Source organism: Bufo bufo, chromosome 3 (assembly GCF_905171765.1).
Source record: "Bufo bufo chromosome 3, aBufBuf1.1, whole genome shotgun sequence".
NCBI classification, from domain to species: Eukaryota; Metazoa; Chordata; class Amphibia; order Anura; family Bufonidae; genus Bufo; species Bufo bufo.
This window is the reverse complement of record NC_053391.1, coordinates 235,732,309-235,752,657: the sequence shown is the minus strand read 5'-3', so window position 1 is coordinate 235,752,657 and position 20,349 is coordinate 235,732,309. Positions and strand designations below refer to the sequence as shown.

At 45.9% G+C, this 20,349-nt stretch overlaps 2 protein-coding genes across 2 annotated transcripts in view; both read right to left on the bottom strand.

Annotated features, from left to right (window-relative positions):
• Positions 1 to 20,349, bottom strand: part of LOC120995068 (C4b-binding protein alpha chain-like) — a 694,048-nt gene that overhangs the window by 156,868 nt on the left and 516,831 nt on the right. The gene's annotated exons all lie outside the window — the stretch shown is intronic.
• The window catches only part of LOC120995069 (C4b-binding protein alpha chain-like), a 362,014-nt gene that overhangs the window by 156,868 nt on the left and 184,797 nt on the right, over positions 1 to 20,349 (bottom strand). The window contains exon 9 of the mRNA XM_040424050.1: positions 452 to 631. Coding sequence (XP_040279984.1) covers positions 452 to 631 — 180 coding nt within the window. The remainder of the gene's footprint in view (positions 1 to 451; positions 632 to 20,349) is intronic.

The window sequence follows — 20,349 nt, the reverse complement described above, 5'->3', positions numbered from 1 at the left end:
GGAGGGCCCACTGGGCATGCGCGGCGATCCACCATTTATAACTATGGGACCACAGAAAACAGCTGAGTGATGCCCTCAGCTATTTTCGGCATCCCCATTGAAATGAATGGGAAGCACAACGCTCAAGCGTGTCCATCACTTCATTCACTTTCATGGGGTTGACAGAAATAGCCGAGCCGGCGATTGTGCGGGCCCCCCCTTCACTTTGCGGGCTCCATTCTAAAGATAGGCGTGTGTCCCGCCTCTAGCGATATGCCCCCAATGGCTGAGGTGAGACAACCCCTTTAAGTCAATGAGTTGATTCTAATAAAATAAGCTCTGCTTGATTCTGCAATACTTAAATCTTATAGTTCATGTATATAGCTATGGCTATGTAGGAGATGTTTAGGAGATGCATACTTAGAAATAAGGGCAGGATCAGTATCAGAAAAGATCTTCTCAAAGCACATACCTCTGCACTCTGGTGTATTATAACTCCATCTTCCCTGATTGAGACAGGTAATTGAATCTTGTCCAACAAGCTGAAATCCTTCATCACAGCCATATGTTACAGTATCGTTGTAAAAATATTCTTCCATTTCGGGATCATACCATCCATTCTTTACATATGCTGGGCTGCGACATTTGTAAACTGAAATATAGCAGATATAACACAATAAAATAATCATATATATTAAAACAATCTTTTATTTCCAGTACAATATATTTTAGACTTAAAAAGGTTGTCTCACCTCGGACAATGGTAAACTATGGCTAGGATAGGCCACCATTTTCAGATAGGTGGGTAGGTGCAGGCCCCACCCTCCATTTATTTCTATGGGAGTTCTGAAAATAGGCAAGCACTGGCTGGGTTAGTCCTATAGAGGTGAATGGAGCCGTGGCCGCGCTTGCACAGTGCTCTCTCGATTCATTTCTATTGGACTTCTGAAAATAGCCAAGTGTGCTCGCTCAGCTATTAACTGAACTCCCATAGAAATGAATGGAGAGTATGCTGGTGTGCTTTTCTTCAAATTCAGGGACCTGTCTCCAGAGGTGGGACAAACCTATCTGACATTGGTGGCATTTCGCTATGTCTGAGATGATAAAACCCCTTTAATATACTTGCCATATATTTTTTCATCTGGACAGAATTTGTGCTTTGTATTGCAGCTCAGTCCCATTCACTTGAGCTGTCTGTCTGAGCTGTCTCTGTTCCACATGACCGACGATTGTGACGTCACTGGACTAGGAAGAGGCAGCAGTGCTCACCGGAATGCCGCGGCTTCTTTAAACAGCTGATCCACAAGGATGGCAGAAATTGGACCCCCACTGATCAAATATTAATGACCTATTTGGATTATAGGTCATCAGTATCAAAATCTCGCACAACCCCTTTAAAGGGAACCTGTCACCAGGATTTTGTGTATAGAGCTGAGGACATGGGTTGCTAGATGGCCGCTAGCACATTCGCAATACCCAGTCCCCATAGCTCTGTGTGCTTTTATTGTGTAAAATAAACGATTTGATACATATGCAAATTAACCTGAGATGAGTCCTGTATGTGAGATGAGTCAAGGACAGGACTCATCTCAGGTTAATTTGCATATGTATCAAATCGTTTTTTTTTACACAATAAAAGCACACAGAGCTATGGGGACTGGGTATTGCGGATCTGCTAGCGGCCATCTAGCAGCCAATGTCCTCAGCTCTATGCACAAAATCCAGGTGACAGGTTCCCTTTAAATAACCTTGCAAAAGCCAAGCTGAGTCTGCTCTATGTGGTGGGTACTGGCTGTCTAATAAAACTGACACCAGGCCACAGTGGCTGGTTTAAGATATCTCTGATAGGAGAGATTAGTCACAGGAAGGGGATTCCTCTGTCTTCTAATCTGGGTCACACTGTCTACTAGGACTATTCATACACAGGACTGTGACTGTAACAAGGAGACATCCTCTACATCTAGAAGAAAGAAGGTCTCGCCATCCAATAGAAGGGGATTCTTTACTGTAAGAGCAGTGAGACTGAAATTCTCTGCCTGAGGAGGTAGTGATGGTGAACTCACTAAAAGAGTTCAAGAGGGACCTGGATGCCTTTCTGGAGTGTAATAATATTACTACTGACACAGATGGGAAAGTTTAATGCGAGAAACTCGCTGCTAGTGACATAATGCTGTCAATTTAAGGCCTCATGCACACGGTCGTTCGGCCGTTCCGTGCATTGGGGACCACAATTTGCAGTTTAACAATGCACGGGCAACATCAGTGCGGCTGCTGCAGGCGGATCCAGACCCATTCAACTTAAATGGGTCCGTGATCTGTCCCCAATGCTAAAAAAAATATAGAACAAGTTTTATTTTTTTGTGGAGTGGAGGCACGGAGAGAAACCCCACAGAAGCACTCCTTAATGCCTCCGTTCCGCACCGGACTTTCTGGATTGCGGACGCCTATTTTAGGCATAGAAAATGGTCTACATGTAAGACAGCTAGGAAGCTGTCTTACATTTAGAAGTGGCGGAGAACCCGCTGAATTTATGGAGAGGCCTGCCCCCCTTTATAACTCCGGCAGAACCACCGCCAGTGCAGAGCTCTATTAAGACCGGCGTCTAAAACGCTGCCAATGTCAAATTGGTCCCACCTCTCAGACCCTCGCTTATCTCTGGAACGGGGCCCCCAAAGTGAATGATAGTCGTAGTGATATGCCACCAATGTCTGAGTTGAGACAATCCCTTTGTAAGACACTCTCCTGTTTCGCGGTCCACTGGGGCCCCCAGGAATTCTTGTGGGTCTCGGCCTGCGGGGACCCCATAGGAGTAGCGGGAAAGGTCACGCATGTGCCTGCGGAGTCTGCGGTTCCGAATCCTTTGCGGGCAGACGCGGTACCGGCGTCCGTGCCGTCGCAATTGCATATCCATGCTGGGCCGCTTGAGCTTCCGCATGCACGCTTGAAAGGAAGTTTGCAAAGGGTTACGCGGCCTAACGTACGTGTATCTTATTCACTACGCCGGCCGCTAATAGGGAATATACCTGTACATAAACTCTAGTAGATTAGAGGGCAGGTATGGATTAAGTGATCAATGACCAGCCAAGGCCGCACAAGTGCCAGGGATTAGGATAATCATATGGCCTATGAGGAATAGACAAATGGCACTCTGTGATTGGCTAGCAGGTGTTTAACCACCTCCCGACCGCCTAACGCACGGATGCGTCCGGAAGGTGGTTGATTCATTCCTCCTGGACGCATCCGTGCGTCATCTCGCGAGACGCGAGATTTCGGTCACAGCCGGCCCGCGCATGCGCATCGCGGGCCGGCAAAAGTTAAAGGAGTATTTCGTCAGCAACCTGCCAGCCAATGATCGTTGCTGGCAGGTTGCTGATTTTTAAAAAACCGAATCAGAAGCCATCTAACACCTTATATTAGTAAATATAAGGTGTTAAATGGCTTGTCTGTTCCTCTGCTGGTCCTTTTCGTCGGTTGGATCCGCACCTGTAGTTCCCCCTTTCACCGCCCAGTCTGGAGTTCGGGTTGAGACAGCTCAGATCGGTTCGGCCCTGGGATTTTTTGAGCTGTTCTTGACTGCGGAGCTCTTGGACTTAGTCGTGGCAGAAACAAATCGGTATGCCACTCAATTTATATCCGCCAACCCGGGAAGCTTTTATGCCCAGCCTTTCCGGTGGAAACCAGTCCAAGTTTCCGAAATTAAAATTTTTCTGGGCCTTCTCCTCAACATGGGTCTAACTAAAAAGCATGAATTGCGGTCATATTGGTCCACAAACCCGATTCATCACATGCCCATGTTCTCTGCTGCTATGTCCAGGACACGTTTTGAGACCATCCTGCGTTTCCTGCACTTTAGCGACAACAGCACCTCTCGTCCCAGAGGCCACCCAGCTTTTGACCGGCTCCACAAAATTCGACCCCTCATAGACCACTCCAACCAGAAATTTGCAGATTTGTATACCCCTGAGCAAAACATCTGCATAGACGAGTCCCTAATACATTTTACCGGGCGCCTTGGCTTCAAACAATACATCCCAAGCAAGCGCGCCCGGTATGGGGTCAAATTGTATAAGCTCTGTGAAAGGGCCACAGGCTATACCCACAAATTTCGGATCTATGAGGGAAAAGATCAGACCCTGGAGCCGGTCGGTTGCCCTGACTACCTGGGGAGCAGTGGGAAGACAGTCTGGGACTTGGTGTCACCCTTATTTGGCAAGGGGTACCATCTTTATGTGGACAATTTTTACACAAGTGTGCCCCTCTTCAGGCATTTGTTCCTAGAACAGATTGGCTGCTGTGGCACCGTGCGACCTAGTCGCCGGGGCTTCCCCCAACGGCTCGGTACCACCCGTCTTGCAAGGGGGGAGAGGGCTGCCTTGTGTAACGAAGAACTGCTCGCGGTGAAATGGAGAGACAAGCGTGACGTTTACATGCTCTCCTCCATTCACGCAGACACGACAATGCAAATAGAACGGGCAACCCGTGTCATTGAAAAGCCCCTCTCAGTCCACGACTATAATGCGCTCATGGGAGGGGTGGACTTCAATGACCAGATGTTGGCTCCTTATTTAGTTTCCCGACGCACCAGACGCTGGTATAATAAGGTGTCTGTATATTTGATTCAATTGCCGATGTACAATAGTTTTGTTCTCTACAGTAAGGCTGGGAGAACAGGATCCTTCCTCAAATTTCAGGAAGAGATCATCGAGAACCTCCTGTATCCAGAAGGTTCCGTGGCCCCATCCACCAGTGTAGTGAGCCGTCTACACGAGCGACATTTCCCCAATGTCGTTGCTGGTACCTCAACCCAACCGTCACCCCGAAAAAGATGTCGTGTCTGTAGCAGGAGTGGAATAAGGCGTGACACCCGCTATTTCTGTCCTGACTGCCCTGACCACCCTGCCCTATGCTTAGGAGAGTGTTTCCGGAAGTACCACACACAGGTACACTTAGCATAGGGATTGCATCTCACAGGACAGACACACAGGGCTATTAGGGCCCTTTCTCTCACAGCTGCTGCAAACCTCTCCTTTCACCTGGGATAAAGTGCATAATGTACTTCGCCACATCTTTGGGCGATTTGCGCTTTGCACATTGTCCCATGGGGAAGGAGAGGTTTGTTCTATAAAGGTAAAAAAATAAATAAAAAATTACCGGTAAGTAAAAAAGTTAACGTTCAGTTGAAAAAGTTAAAGTTTATTTGTTCTGTTCAAAAGTTATTATAAAGTTAATAAATTTATTGCGTTGCGGCTGTCATGGTCTTACCTGCTTGCTGCTCTCCTTCGTTTGACATGTGCTGGCGGCCATCTTAGGTTTCTGGGTTTCTTGTAGCCTTCCACCCTGCGGCTCCTCCTTCCCCTGGGAGGAGCTGGATGCCTAGCTCATATATATAGGAGGTCTGTGGCTTCAGTTCCTTGCTTGGTCCTCTTGTGTTCACATGCTTCTAAGACTGCTGCTGCTTCTGGTTCCTGATCCTGGCTTCGTCTGACTACCCTGCTGGTTCCTGATCCTGGCTTCGTCTGACTACCCTGCTGGTTCCTGATCCTGGCTTCGTCTGACTACCCTGCTGGTTCCTGATCCTGGCTTCGTCTGACTACCCTTCTGGTTCCTGACCTCTGGCTTCGCAAAGACTCTGCTCGGTTTCACCATCCGTTTGGACTTTTGCTTTACAGCTTTATTTTCAATAAAGCCTTCTTATTTTCACTTATCTCTTGTTGTACGTCTGGTTCATGGTTCCGTGACATTAGGACCAAGCCATGAATTCTGACGGTACAGGGCCATCCTCGCTACCCACGCTGGTTGCCAGACTTGATCAGCAGGATCACCTGTTGGGTCGGTTCGCTGTGGCGTTGCAAACCCTGCTTGAACGCACGGCTCATTTCGCTCCCGTTGCCGATGGGTCGGTTGTCGCTCCTGGGCTCGCTCCTACTGCCGCTCCGGTTGTTGCGCCAGAGTCTACCCCGACACCTGTTGTTGCGCCTGCGGTGTTTCGGGGTATGACCGGTTCTGCCCCTCTTCCACAGCGCTTTGGGGGAGAGCCAACTCAGTGCCGAGGTTTCCTTAACCAGGTGGGCATTTATTTCGAGTTGCTGCCACATGCCTTTCCTACTGAGAGATCAAAGGTGGGCTTCTTGATCTCGCTGCTCTCGGACAAGGCCTTGGCCTGGGCCAGCCCTTTATGGGAGAACAACAATCCGGTGGTTGCCGAGTTTTCCGGTTTTGTTGCTTCTCTTCGGAAGGTATTCGATGTGCCGGCTCGTGCTGCCTCTGCTGCGAAGCTCCTTATGTCCATCAGACAGGGTTCACGATCCGTAGCTGAATACGCCATTGAGTTTCGTACCCTGGCAGCAGAGGTGGGCTGGAATAATGAGGCTCTGGTCGCTGCTTTCTCTCATGGTCTCTCGGATGCCTTGAAGGATGAGGTTGCAGCTAAGGACCTACCAGTTGAGCTCGAGTCTCTTATTTCTTTCCTGATTTTGATTGACACCAGACTCAGGGAGAGACCTTCCTTTAAGGAGAACCTGCGGAGGTCTTTTAACAGATTGGTGCCTACGTTTGCTGTCCCACCCGTGCCTCCCTCTCCTCCCACGCCTCCTGGGGATGACTTGTCTGGGGGTGAACCCATGCAGCTGGGGTTTGCTCGCCTGTCCGAGGGGGAGAGGGCACTCCGGAGACGCGAGGGCCGATGCATGTACTGTGGTCTCGGTGGGCATTTTCGGTTGGCATGTCCGAACCGTCCGGGAAACGCTCGTACCCTGAGATCCTGTCGGGGGCAGATCTTGGGTGGAGTCTCCTCGTCCCCGGTTTCCCGTGTTGACAAACCACTGATCACTGTTGTCCTCTCCTGGGTCGGGGGCTCGGTGACGACCCAGGCGTTGGTGGACTCTGGTGCTGGTGGTTTGTTCATTGATAGTGTGTTCGCTGCCGCCAATTCCATTCCTCTGCAGGCTCGAGGTTCCCCAGTGGCTCTTGAGGCGATAGACGGCAGACCCCTTCTGCCGCCACACGTGACTCATGAGACCCTTCCAGTGGGGATAGCCATTGGTGCCGTTCACAGAGAGTCGGTCTGCCTCCAGGTTATTTCGTCTCCACACTACTCGGTGGTCTTGGGGTACCCCTGGCTCCAGAAGCATAATCCGACTTTCGATTGGAGATCGGTCGAGATCCTCTCGTGGTCACCGCAGTGTGGGGCTAGTTGCATCCATGGGTCTGTCAAGTTGCTGTGTACTTCCTCGGACTCTCTGTTGCCTCCTGAATACGAGGAGTACCGGGATGTATTCGATAAGGTGCGCGCGGTTGCCCTACCTCCGCACCGCCCATACGATTGTGCCATAGAGTTACAATCTGGTGCCGTTCCTCCTCGTGGCAAAGTCTATCCACTGTCGGTAGCGGAGAATGAGGCCATGGAGGAGTACGTGAGGGAGGCGCTTTCACGCGGACACATTCGCAAATCTTCGTCCCCAGCAGGGGCTGGATTTTTCTTTGTGAAAAAGAAGGGCGGTGAGTTGAGGCCTTGCATCGATTACAGGGGTCTCAATCGCATCACGATCAAGAACGCTTACCCGATACCCTTGATTTCCGAGCTGTTCGATCGCCTTAAAGGGGCCACGGTCTTTACCAAACTCGACCTGAGGGCGGCATATAACCTGGTAAGGATCAAGGCGGGCGATGAGTGGAAGACCGCGTTTAACACCAGGACCAGTCATTACGAATCCTTGGTTATGCCCTTTGGGTTGTGCAATGCGCCCGCAGTCTTTCAGGAATTCATCAACGATGTTTTCCGTGACCTGTTGCAGCAGTGTGTGGTAGTCTATTTGGATGACATCTTGGTATATTCTGAATCCATGGAGGCCCACATTCTGGATGTCAGACGAGTGTTGCAACGGTTACGAGAGAACAAGCTGTTCGGTAAGCTTGAGAAATGCGAATTTCACCGATCCCAGGTAACCTTCTTAGGTTACATCATTTCCGCTGAGGGGTTCTCCATGGATCCTGAGAAGGTTTCGGCTGTCTTACAGTGGCCCCAGCCCAGTGGTCTTCGTTCCCTGCAGCGCTTTTTGGGCTTCGCCAATTATTATCGGAAGTTCATCAGGGACTTTTCCATGCTGGCCAAGCCTCTCACGGATCTGACCAGGAAGGGCAGTAATTCCCAGGTCTGGCCGCTCGAGGCCATCCGAGCTTTTGAGGCCCTAAAGTCCGCCTTTGTGTCGGCTCCGATTCTGTCGCATCCCAACCCTGGGTTGCCCTTTGTCCTCGAGGTGGACGCGTCTGAGACGGGAGTAGGCGCCCTTCTGTCTCAGCGTAGAACACCAGAGGGTCCTCTGCTTCCTTGTGGGTTTTACTCCCGGAAACTGTCTTCCGCGGAGTGCAACTATCAGATTGGTGACAGGGAGTTATTGGCCATCGTGCAGGCCCTTAAAGAATGGAGGCACTTGCTCGAGGGTTCGGTGGTTCCGGTTCTCATCCTGACGGACCACAAGAATCTGACCTACCTTTCTGAGGCCAAGAGATTGACACCACGTCAGGCCAGATGGGCTCTGTTCATGTCACGTTTTAATTACGTGGTCTCCTACCTACCCGGTTCCAAGAACATCAGGGCGGATGCCTTATCACGGCAGTACTCCGAGCTGTCCAGGGAGGAGTCGATTCCGACTTCGGTCATACCTCCGAATCAGATCCTGGCCGCCATTCGCACCAGCCTGACCTCTCCCCTGGGTGAGCAGATTTTGGCGGCTCAATCTGGTGCTCCCTCTGGGAGACCCAACGGCAGATGTTTTGTGCCTGAGGAGTTGCGCACTCGGTTGTTGCGAACCTACCATAACTCCAAGACCGCGGGGCATCCTGGAAAGAATCAGCTGTCCTGGGCTGTTTCACGTCTGTTCTGGTGGCCTTCCCTACGTTCCGACATCGCCGCATATGTAGCGGCATGCTCCGTTTGTGCCCAGAGTAAGTCCCCTCGGCACCTTCCGTTGGGCCTTCTGCAACCCATAGCCACCGGGGAGCGCCCATGGTCACACCTGGGGATGGATTTCATTGTGGACCTCCCTGCATCCCGAGGCCATACGGTCATTCTCATGATTGTGGATCGGTTTTCCAAAATGTGCCACTGTGTTCCTCTCAAGAAGTTACCCTCTGCACAAGAGTTGGCCACGATTTTTGCCAGGGAGGTCTTCCGGTTGCACGGTTTGCCTAAGGAGATTGTGTCGGATCGGGGGAGTCAGTTTGTGTCCAGGTTCTGGCGCGCCTTTTGCTCCCAGTTGGGGATTCATCTCTCCTTCTCCTCGGCCTACCACCCTCAGTCCAATGGGGCCGCAGAACGATCCAATCAGGCCTTGGAGCAATTCCTTCGTTGCTATGTCTCCGATCACCAAGACAATTGGGTTGACCTCCTGCCTTGGGCTGAGTTTGCCAGGAACACGGCAGTGAACTCTTCCTCTGGGACGTCTCCCTTCATGGCCAATTATGGGTTCCAACCTGCCGTGTTACCGGAGGTATTCTCTCCCCAGGATATTCCGGCTGTGGAGGATCACCTTTCCGTCCTACGTGCTTCTTGGGTACAGATCCAGAAGTCCCTTGAGGTCTCTGCGCAGCGCCAGAGACTCCAGGCTGATCGCAGACGAGCGCCTGCTCCTTCCTACCAGGTCGGAGACCGTGTATGGTTGTCCACCCGCAACCTCAACCTTCGAGTGCCCACTCCCAAGCTGGCGCCTCGCTTTGTTGGTCCCTTCCGAGTGCTTCGCAGGGTAAACCCGGTAGCCTATGCCCTTGCGCTTCCTCCTGGCATGCGGATCTCCAACGTGTTTCATGTCTCCCTGTTGAAGCCACTGGTGTGTAATCGTTTCACTTCCTCGGTTCCTCGGCCTCGTCCGGTCCAAGTGGGCAATCGTGAGGAATATGAGGTGAGCAATATCCTGGACTCACGCCTGGTCCGCGGTCGGTTGCAGTTTTTGGTCCATTGGCGTGGTTATGGTCCAGAGGAGCGTTCCTGGGTTCCCTCCGCAGATGTCCATGCTCCTGCCTTGCTCCGAGCCTTCCACGCACGCTTCCCTCAGAAACCGTTTTGTGCTCCGCGGAGGAGGGGCCCTTGAGGGGGAGGTACTGTCATGGTCTTACCTGCTTGCTGCTCTCCTTCGTTTGACATGTGCTGGCGGCCATCTTAGGTTTCTGGGTTTCTTGTAGCCTTCCACCCTGCGGCTCCTCCTTCCCCTGGGAGGAGCTGGATGCCTAGCTCATATATATAGGAGGTCTGTGGCTTCAGTTCCTTGCTTGGTCCTCTTGTGTTCACATGCTTCTAAGACTGCTGCTGCTTCTGGTTCCTGATCCTGGCTTCGTCTGACTACCCTGCTGGTTCCTGATCCTGGCTTCGTCTGACTACCCTGCTGGTTCCTGATCCTGGCTTCGTCTGACTACCCTTCTGGTTCCTGACCTCTGGCTTCGCAAAGACTCTGCTCGGTTTCACCATCCGTTTGGACTTTTGCTTTACAGCTTTATTTTCAATAAAGCCTTCTTATTTTCACTTATCTCTTGTTGTACGTCTGGTTCATGGTTCCGTGACAGCGGCCTGGTTTTTTCTTTTTTGTTTTGTTTTTTTTACCTTCCAGGTGGACCAACCGATCGACTAGCTGCAGCACTGATGTGCATTCTGACAGAAGCATTGCGCTGCTGTCAGATTACACACAAGTCGGTGTATGCGGCGCTGCAAGACGAGATTTCTCCTCTGCAGTAAAAGATACGTTTGCCGAGGCATATGAGCTGAGGAGGTGGAGGTATTCATATACTTTGGCAAACACTTTGTATATATAAAAAAAAAAAATCCCGGCAATGATTTATTCATCCACATCGATTGATGTGAATAAAGAAATCTGGTTTGCCAGGGCATACGAGCTAAGTGGTTATGGATGTTGGGCGGAACTCCTATGTCCTGGCAGACGCCTTTCCCCTCCTTTTTTTTTTTTGGCAGAGATTTTTTCATCCACATTGATCGATGCGAATGAAGAAATCTGTGCCGTTCATTTTTTCTTTCAGCCCAGAGGCTGAACGAAAAAAAAAAATCTCATTACCCGTATGCTCAATATAAGGAGAATAGCAGAAACTCCTAATGCTGGCCATACATGTAATGATTGCGGAGACCCTCAAATGCCAGGGCAGTACAAACACCCCACAAATGACCCCATTTCGGAAAGAAGATACCCCAAGGTATTCGCTGAGGGGCATATTGAGTCCATGAAAGATTGAAATTTTTGTCCCAAGTTAGCGGAAAGGGAGACTTTGTGAGAAAAAAACTAAACAAATCAATTTCCGCTAACTTGTGGCAAAAAAATTTTTTTTATATGAACTCGCCATGCCCCTCATTAAATACCTTGGGGTGTCTTCTTTCCAAAATGGGGTCACATGTGGGGTATTTATACTGCCCTGGCATTTTAGGGGCCCTAAAGCGTGAGAAGAAGTCTGGGATCCAAATGTCTAAAAATGCCCTCCTAAAAGGAATGTGGGCCCCTTTGCGCATCTAGGCTGCAAAAAAGTGTCACACATGTGGTATTGCCGTACTCAGGAGAAGTTGGGGAATGTGTTTTGGGGTGTCATTTTACATATACCCATGCTGGGTGAGATAAATATCTTGGTCAAATGCCAACTTTGTATAAAAAAATGGGAAAAGTTGTCTTTTGCCAAAATGTTTCTCTCACCCAGCATGGGTATATGTAAAATGACACCCCAAAACACATTGCCCAACTTCTCCTGAGTACGGAGATACCACATGTGTGACACTTTTTTGCAGCCTAGGTGGTCAAAGGGGCCCACATTCCAAAGAGCACCTTTCGGATTTCACCGGCCATTTTTTACAGATTTTGATTCCAGACTTCTTCTCACGCATTCGGGCTCCTAAAATGCCAGGGCAGTGTAACTACCCCACAAGTGACCCCATTTTGGAAAGAAGACACCCCAAGGTATTCCGTGAGGGGCATGGCGAGTTCCTAGAATTTTTAATTTTTTGTCACAAGTTAGCGGAAAATGATTTTTTATTATTATTTTTTTTTCTTACAAAGTCTCATATTCCACTAACTTGTGACAAAAAATAAAAACTTCCATGAACTCACTATGCCCATCACGAAATACCTTGGGGTGTCTTCTTTCCAAAATGGGGTCACTTGTGGGGTAGTTGGGAAAAGTCTTTTGCCAAGATATTTCTCTCACCCAGCATGGGTATATGTAAAATGACACCCCAAAACACATTGCCCAACTTCTCCTGAGTACGGATATACCACTCGCACGCCGTGGAAACACGCAGACTGGCTATCCAGCTTGACAAAGGGCACCGAATGGGCCCGAAACGTTGCAGATAGCAATAAATGTCATAGAGAATGTACCACTGGTAAATAAAGGTTGAATTATAAGCTACATTGGTGTGCTGTCTCTGAAAACTTATTTAAAATGGATATACATATGTGTGACACTTTTTTGAAGCCTAGGTGGGAAAAGGGGCCCACATTCCAAAGAGCACCTTTCGGATTTCACTGGCCATTTTTTACAGATTTTGATTTCAAACTACTTACCACACATTAGGGCCCCTAGAATGCCAGGGCACTATAACTACCCCCACAAGTGACCCCATTTTGGAAAGAAGACACCCCAAGGTATTCGCTGATGGGCATAGTGAGTTCATTTTTTGTCACAAGTTAGTGGAATATGAGACTTTGTAAGAAAAAAAAAAAAAATCATCATTTTTCGCTAACTTGTGACAAAAAATAAAAAGTTCTATGAACTCACTATGCCCATCAGCGAATACCTTAGGGTGTCTACTTTCCGAAATGGGGTCATTTGTGGGGTGTTTGTACTGTCTGGCCATTGTAGAACCTCAGGAAACATGACAGGTGCTCAGAAAGTCAGAGCTGCTTCAAAAAGCGGAAATTCACATTTTTGTACCATAGTTTGTAAACGCTATAACTTTTACCCAAACCATTTTTTTTTACCCAAACATTTTTTTTTTATCAAAGAATGTAGAACAATCAATTTTGAGAAAAATTTATATATGGATCTCGTTTTTTTTGCAAAACTGAAAGTGAAAAATGTCATTTTTTTGCAAAAAAATCGTTAAATTTCGATTAATAACAAAAAAAAGTAAAAATGTCAGCAGCAATGAAATACCACCAAATGAAAGCTCTATTAGTGAGAAGAAAATTAGGTAAAATTCATTTGGGTGGTAAGTTGCATGACCGAGTAATAAACGGTGAAAGTACTGTAGGTCAGAAGTGTAAAAAGTGGCCTGGTCATTAAGGGTGTTTAAGGTAGGGGAGCTGAGGTGGTTAAGAGGTGATCTCCCTGGCTGGTCAGTGCCCACTGTTGTTTTGACAACCCGGGTGTATGTTGCTGTTCACATTCTTCCAGAATACCTGTGCATGACCTCTGACTTCCTCAATCTATCTCTAGAGACTGCCTGTGGGAAACTTCTATGTGGAACAGTTTGTCTCGTGTTGGACCTCGGATCGGACCCTGGAATTGTCTCGTCCCTAGGTACTACGTTACACAGACTATTTTTGTGCATATGAACTTAGTCCTGGTCTGGCTGTCCCTTGTGAGTTTTCCTGCACAAGTTGTTATTTGGATTGATTGCCTGCATATGATTTCTGGTCTGGACTGTACTGTCGTCATTTAATAAATACACCATTGTTTAAACTCTGTCTGGTTGTTTGGGTTTCTGCACCATTACACCATTTAAATTCTGTCCTAATTCATTTCTTAATAGATCTTTCACATGCAAAGATTCAAATTCCCTGCATAAGAGCTTATTATACACACTATTCATACATTGAATTCAATAATGACATAGTATACATTGACAGCAAACAAAATATGGCAGCACACTGTTACACATGCAAACAATGGAACTAGGGATTAGAGATTATTCTGGATCACATTGTTACTATACCTATTATACATGAAAAATGGAAGCTCTTTATGCACATTTTTGATCAAACATGTGTCGGGCCCATACACCAACGTCAAGGTGGCTTCTGGAGATGGGTGCTTTCACACTTGCATTACTTGATCCCCGCAGGTAGTTCCGGCAATCTGTATGCAAACAGATACCATTTGTAGACTGATCAGGATGCAGATCCGTCTCACAAATGCATTGCAATACCGTATCCTTCTCTCCGGTTGTCATCCGGAAAAACGGATCCTGTATTTATCTTTTTCACATTTTTAAAGGATTGCTCTCCATTCAGAATGCATTTGGATAAAACTGATCTTTTTTTTTTTTTCCGGTATTGAGCCCCTAGGATGGAACTCAATAAAAAAGTTTAAAGCAAGTGTGAAAGTACCCTAAGACTAACAGAACTGCCGCTCATGGGCCTAACTTAAGCCTAAAATGTTCAGGGTGGGGGAGGAACTTGCTATATTTATACTCTACTTAGAAGCCCTGGGCAGCTGCAGGAGTTACTGTGAGAGCTTAATCTAAAAGGAGGCAGCTACAGGAGTTTGCTGTCGGTATGTTAGCTTTATGGACGCGCACCTGTGATTTTGGATGTGCTAGTCTAAATTATTTTGCTGCTATACTATACATTGAGGTCCTTCTAGTGGTAGATGCCAAAACCACAATTTGACCTGATATCGCCGTTTGCTCCTTTGACTCGTTCTCACAACCGAAAACGACCGCCAGAAGTACAATCGGGAAATCTTTGGTGCAGTGTGCGTCGATGTGTGCGCAATTCCTCCAATATAACATCACAGAGATGTTCTCAAGTAGGATCCAATAATGTGCCTGCCTCCCAGCGGCTAGGCGTGGTTTATTTATACCAGAAGATGGAAGGTGGTCTTACAATCATGACAAATGGGGAGACAGGTTATGGTATGAAGTGATTGACTGGCGAAGATATGAATAATCGCGCAAACTTATGTTCGCACACGTATTTGCGCCCTTTCCGTTGCCACGCTTATCATCGTGGATAAAGAAACCTTTGTTCGACGGTCCCCATCCCTCCCGCCTCAGCCGGCGCCATAACACTGGTATCCTGCAGTAATACCAGGCCGGGCACAAATCAGCTACAGGTCGGGACGACCAGACCATCGTGCGAAAGTTTCTGCGCATATGCGAATGCAAACGAATCTGCGTATCTCCATAGGATAGATGGCGACCATATGGCGAACAATAATTTTTCCACAACAGACCATTATAGGGGGGCATTTATTATCATATTTGCACCATTGTGTGTGTAATTTTTTGTGCTCTTTTTTTATATAAACATCATGGTCTAATATACTGTTTGTTTGTGCTAGATTATTTGCACGTTATACCTAGTATAGTACTTAAAAAAAATATAACACAACTGACAAAAATAAAATCTCATTTCTCAACACATCATGACCTGCTGTAAAAAGGGCTCTACTTGGTTAACTGTAATTTCAAAAAACTCTTATGTTATTGAGGTACATGAAAAGTTTTAATTGGTGGGAGTCTGGATGCTGATACGCCTACTGTCCAGGGGCAGAAGAACGTTGTGGACCCTTTGACTCCTGTGCAATGTCCCCCTAGTGGGACTAAAAAAACCTCCATGTGTCTAAATACTGTAAGCTCTCCATACCATCTTTATTTAGTTATTTTTGCAAGAAGTTATACATAAATCCTTTACATGACTTGAGAAATCACATTTTTTTAATATCAAAATAAGAACTAGATCCTGGCGAACAGGCATAGGAATATATTTCCTAAAATTTCTGTCGGCAAGGCTTTCTCTCACACTTGTTTTAAGATCTGGCACCTTTAATTAAAGAAGAACTCCTACAAAAAATGTTATTCTCTGACCTGCTAGAACGGTACATGATGTAATCTGTAGTGAATGTCATCTTCTTGCCAGTGTCTGTATTTGTGAGCTATCCTATCCCTTCTGATCCTCAGCTGTGTCATGTGACGAACAATTAGACTTTCCAAATAACACAGCTTCTTATGTGTGGACAGGAAATCGGTTTCTCTATGTATTCTTATGGGATCCTTAATGCCAGTCTCATAGGAATGAACAGAGAAGTAACTGACTTCCTGCCCTATGTCAGTTGGAGATCAGAGAGTTGGTCACATGACACTTTATGTGGTAATAATTATGGAATGCTTTTACTTATCCAAGCTATTCTGAGATTGTTTGCACGTGACACAAAATATTTCATTTTTATTTATAAAAAAATACCAAATTTACCAAACATTTGCAAATTTGGAAATTTCTATTTCTCTACATTTATAACAGATAGTAATACCTCCAAAAATAGTTATTACTTTACATTCCCCGTTTGTCTACTTCATGTTCGGATCATTTTAATACTGACATTTTATTTTTTTGGGACGTTAGGAGGCTTAGAAGTTTAGAACCAAATGTTAAAATTTTAAAGAAAATTTCCAAAACCCACTTTTTTAAGGACTAGTTCAGTTATGAAGTGACTTTGTGGGGCTTACATAGTAGAAACCACCCATAAATGACCCCATTTTAAAAACTACACCCTTCAAGTTATTCAAAACTGATTTTACAAAATTTCCACAAGAATTAAAGGAAAATGTAGATGAAGTTTCAGAATTTCACGTTTTTGGCAGATTTTCCATTTTAATCCATTTTTTCCAGTAACAAAGCAAGGGTTAACAGCCAAACAAAACTCAATATTAATTGCCCTGATTCTGTAGTTTACAGAAACGCTCAATATGTGGTCGTAAACTACTGTAGGGGCACACGGCAGGGCGCAGAAGGAAAGGAACACCATATGGTTTTTGGAGGGCTGATTTCACTGGGATAATTTTAAGTTGCCATGTCACATTTGAAGACCCCCTGATGCACCCCTAGAGTAGAAACTCAAAAAAAAGACCCCATTTTGGAAACTACGGGATAAGGTGGCAGTTTTGTTGGTACTATTTTAGGGTACATATGATTTTTGGTTGCTCTATATTACAGTTTTCGTGAGGCAAGGTAACAAATAGCTGTTTTGGCACTGTTTAAATTTTTTGTTATTTAGAATGTTCATATGACAGGTTAGATTATGTGGTATTTTTATAGAGCAGATTGTTACGGACGTGACAATACCAAATATGACTTTTTTTGGTTGTTTGTTTCAGTTTTACATAATAAAGCATTTTTGAAAAAAAAAAGATTTTTTTGTTTCTCCTTATTCTGAAAGCCATAGATTATTATTATTTTTTTGGTTGTTTGTTTTAGTTTTACGTAATAAATGTTTTCTCTGGCTTTAAAAAAATTGATATTGGACTGAAGTTTACGTACGAGTTGAGTACTGAAACCCTCCCCTTTTTGGATATCTGCATCTCCAGAAAGGGACCAGAGGAGGTAGTTACCACCATCTATAGAAAGCCAACTTCAACTAACTCTGTGCTTCACTGGAGCAGTAGCCACCCTACTCGTCTTAAAAGAGGCATTCCATGCAGACAATATTAACGCCTAAGACGCAACTGCTCCTAAAAAGCTGAGTTTGCTGAGCAGGCTGCTGATCTGAGAAAAAGGTTCCTCGCCAGAGGGTATCCTGATACCATACTCAGAAATGCCTACCAAACGGCGTTATCTACAGCTCGCACGGAACTACTGGTACCCAGAAAGAAGACTGATACGGATCAAAAAATCTGTCTCAATGCTACCTTCGATGAGGCTGCAAACCAAGCCAGGGGAGTCCTTAACAGACACTGGCCCATTCTTCTCATGGATCCTGATGTTAGGGAGGTTATCCATGAATACCCACAGATCACCTTTATAAGGGGCAGTAGCCTTAGGGATCTTCTTGTTCACAGTCACTACAGCCTTGCTCCGAAAAGAGGAACTTGGCTGGATGGCAAACCTTTGGGTTGCTTTAAATGTAGCGGCTGTGTTGCCTGTAATACTATGCAAACTGGCAAATCATTTTTTAGCACTAACCTCCAATGTACTTTTTCTATCAGGGACTTCATTAACTGTCGTACCCGGGGGGTAATTTATAAAATCACGTGTGATTACCCAAAAGAATATATAGGCAAGACCAGGCGGGAATTGCGCAGACGTATAGGTGAACATCTGGGGGACATTTAGAACAACAGGGATACGGCTGTGTCCCGACATGTCCATGACCATCACCAAGGTAACCCCAAAAGCATTAAAATAATGGGCACGAAGGCAGTCCCACCCCCAATTCAAGGGGGTGATTGGGACCGTTTACTCTTATATTGTGAAGCCCGCTGGACCTTTGTTCTGCATACAGATTCCGGACTAGGCCTCAACAAACAACTTAATTTTAGTTGTTTTATTTGATTTATGATCCCAATGGTTATCTATCCCCATGTGGCTGTGATGCATTTTTTAGTTTTTCTGTCTGATAAAACCCAGTATTGATATTTATCCTTTATGTATCAATTTGGATGGAGAGCTGTGTCTTACCTCCTTAATATAGCTCCCCCGTTTATCATTTTAATTTATATCTTTGATGTAGTTTTGCTCCTGCCTGATCCATTTATTTTCATTTACATGTTCTTTGCCCATTAATATGTTTGTCCTTTTTTTGGGCCACTATGTCCAGGGTACCTTAGGCTATAATCACGCCACAAATGCCTTATTGTTCATAACGCAGTACCATTCCTGGGACTGCGCAGTTGATGGGAGCCAAGAACGCGTCCCGGTTGCTTGGTGACCTAGTCAACTCAGACCGCGTTCAACCTTACGCAACTCGCCGTGGTGACGTCACGTGATCCTCCCCGCATCAACACGTTGCGAGCCGCAGCGATGTCCGGCTAAGCTTGCTAGTTTGGACTGTGCATGCGCGTGAGTGCCAGCAGCTGCCGCTGATGTCACCATGCTGCATGCCAAGCCTCGTTTTGAGGCTGTTCATAGTTTAAATACCGGCGGGCTGCATACCAATTTCAGGCCGCAACACAGCCCGTGGGTAGTATCAGGCCCATATCTTTTGAGGAGTGGGGCTTTCATCTAATGCCTCCGCCCCTCTTTACCAGCACCCTCTCTGGAATTGTGCCACACCATAGGCACCGTCCATCTATTGGTGCAGCTTGAACCTTAGCTGTACCATAGGTTGGGTTCTGTGATTTTTGCAGTACCATTTATTTGCATTTTTTATATAATGCCTCTCATGTTTCCCCTGATGAGATTTTTTTGAAACATGCATGTAAGGACTAACTACTATAGGGCGAACTAGGGCCAGTCTATTTAGGGAAAGGTTCCGGACGGGGTCGCCCTTGTCAGGGCGAGTGCTCTGTGGTTAGGTCACCAGGGCCAGAGTAGCACCCCAATTAAAGGGCTATATTAGGGATTAGTAGTCCCCCCTTTATGTCCTGCCTGCAACCTTTTCCTGTGTTTCTGGTTCTGGATACCTACATCTTGCCGATTGGGAGTATCCAAGAGTCCTGTAAATGTACAACTACCCTCTTCTTGCCTATTGGGATAATCCAGGAGTCCTGGAAATGTACAACTGAGCGGCAGGACAATTGGTTGTTATTTCAAGTGCCGCCGTGCACTATTATCCCTACTGCTTCTAAAGCATCTTGTTGCCAATTATTGATTTATTTTGTGATGCTTTATTTTGACAGAAACTTTTTTGTTTGCTATTTTTTTCAAATTGCGTATATATATTATATATCTCGAGGGCCATCCATTTTATTATTTATTATTAAAAGTTAAGTTTTACTCACATTTAGTGAACCTCAGATCACTTTCTGACCCTACTTCAATTTCTGTACAATTTGGGGATCTATTGTGTAACTATACCCCTTCATCTGCTGTGTTTAATGCACACCTATAGCAACCAGCTCAAAAATAAGTATGAGTGCTACGCCTACATACCGAATAAGCAACACCAAAGATAAAAAAGCATAGCAGAACTAATGCCGAATATACTTTATTAATATATACCAAAAAATTGGATATAAATACAATTACAAACAGTACAGCGGTGGATAAAAGACACACGGGATGAATGGAAGATCACAATCTGGATAATATAATAAAACAGGTAGTAGATAGGTCATAAAAAGGTACAAAATGAATAAGTGATAAATGCCCAGACAGGTATAAAATACAAAATTCTGACCTAAGACCCATAAAGCGTTACACTAAGCCAGATACAAATACATGTATAAAGTGCAATGTACAAAGTACAAAGAAATGGCAATGTAAATGAACAAAATAATAAATAAATAATTACATAAGTACCAGAGTCATGATCCGCAGCACCGACGCGCGTTTTGCGTAAGCTTTGATGCGCTTTTTTCATTCTATTAATTATAGAATATTATATTTTTTCATTCTATTAATTATATGCTGATATACCTAATATGTATACCTTTTTAATTTATTTAAGTTTTACACAATAACAGCATTTTTGCAACAAAATAAAACATGTTTTAGTGTCTCCATA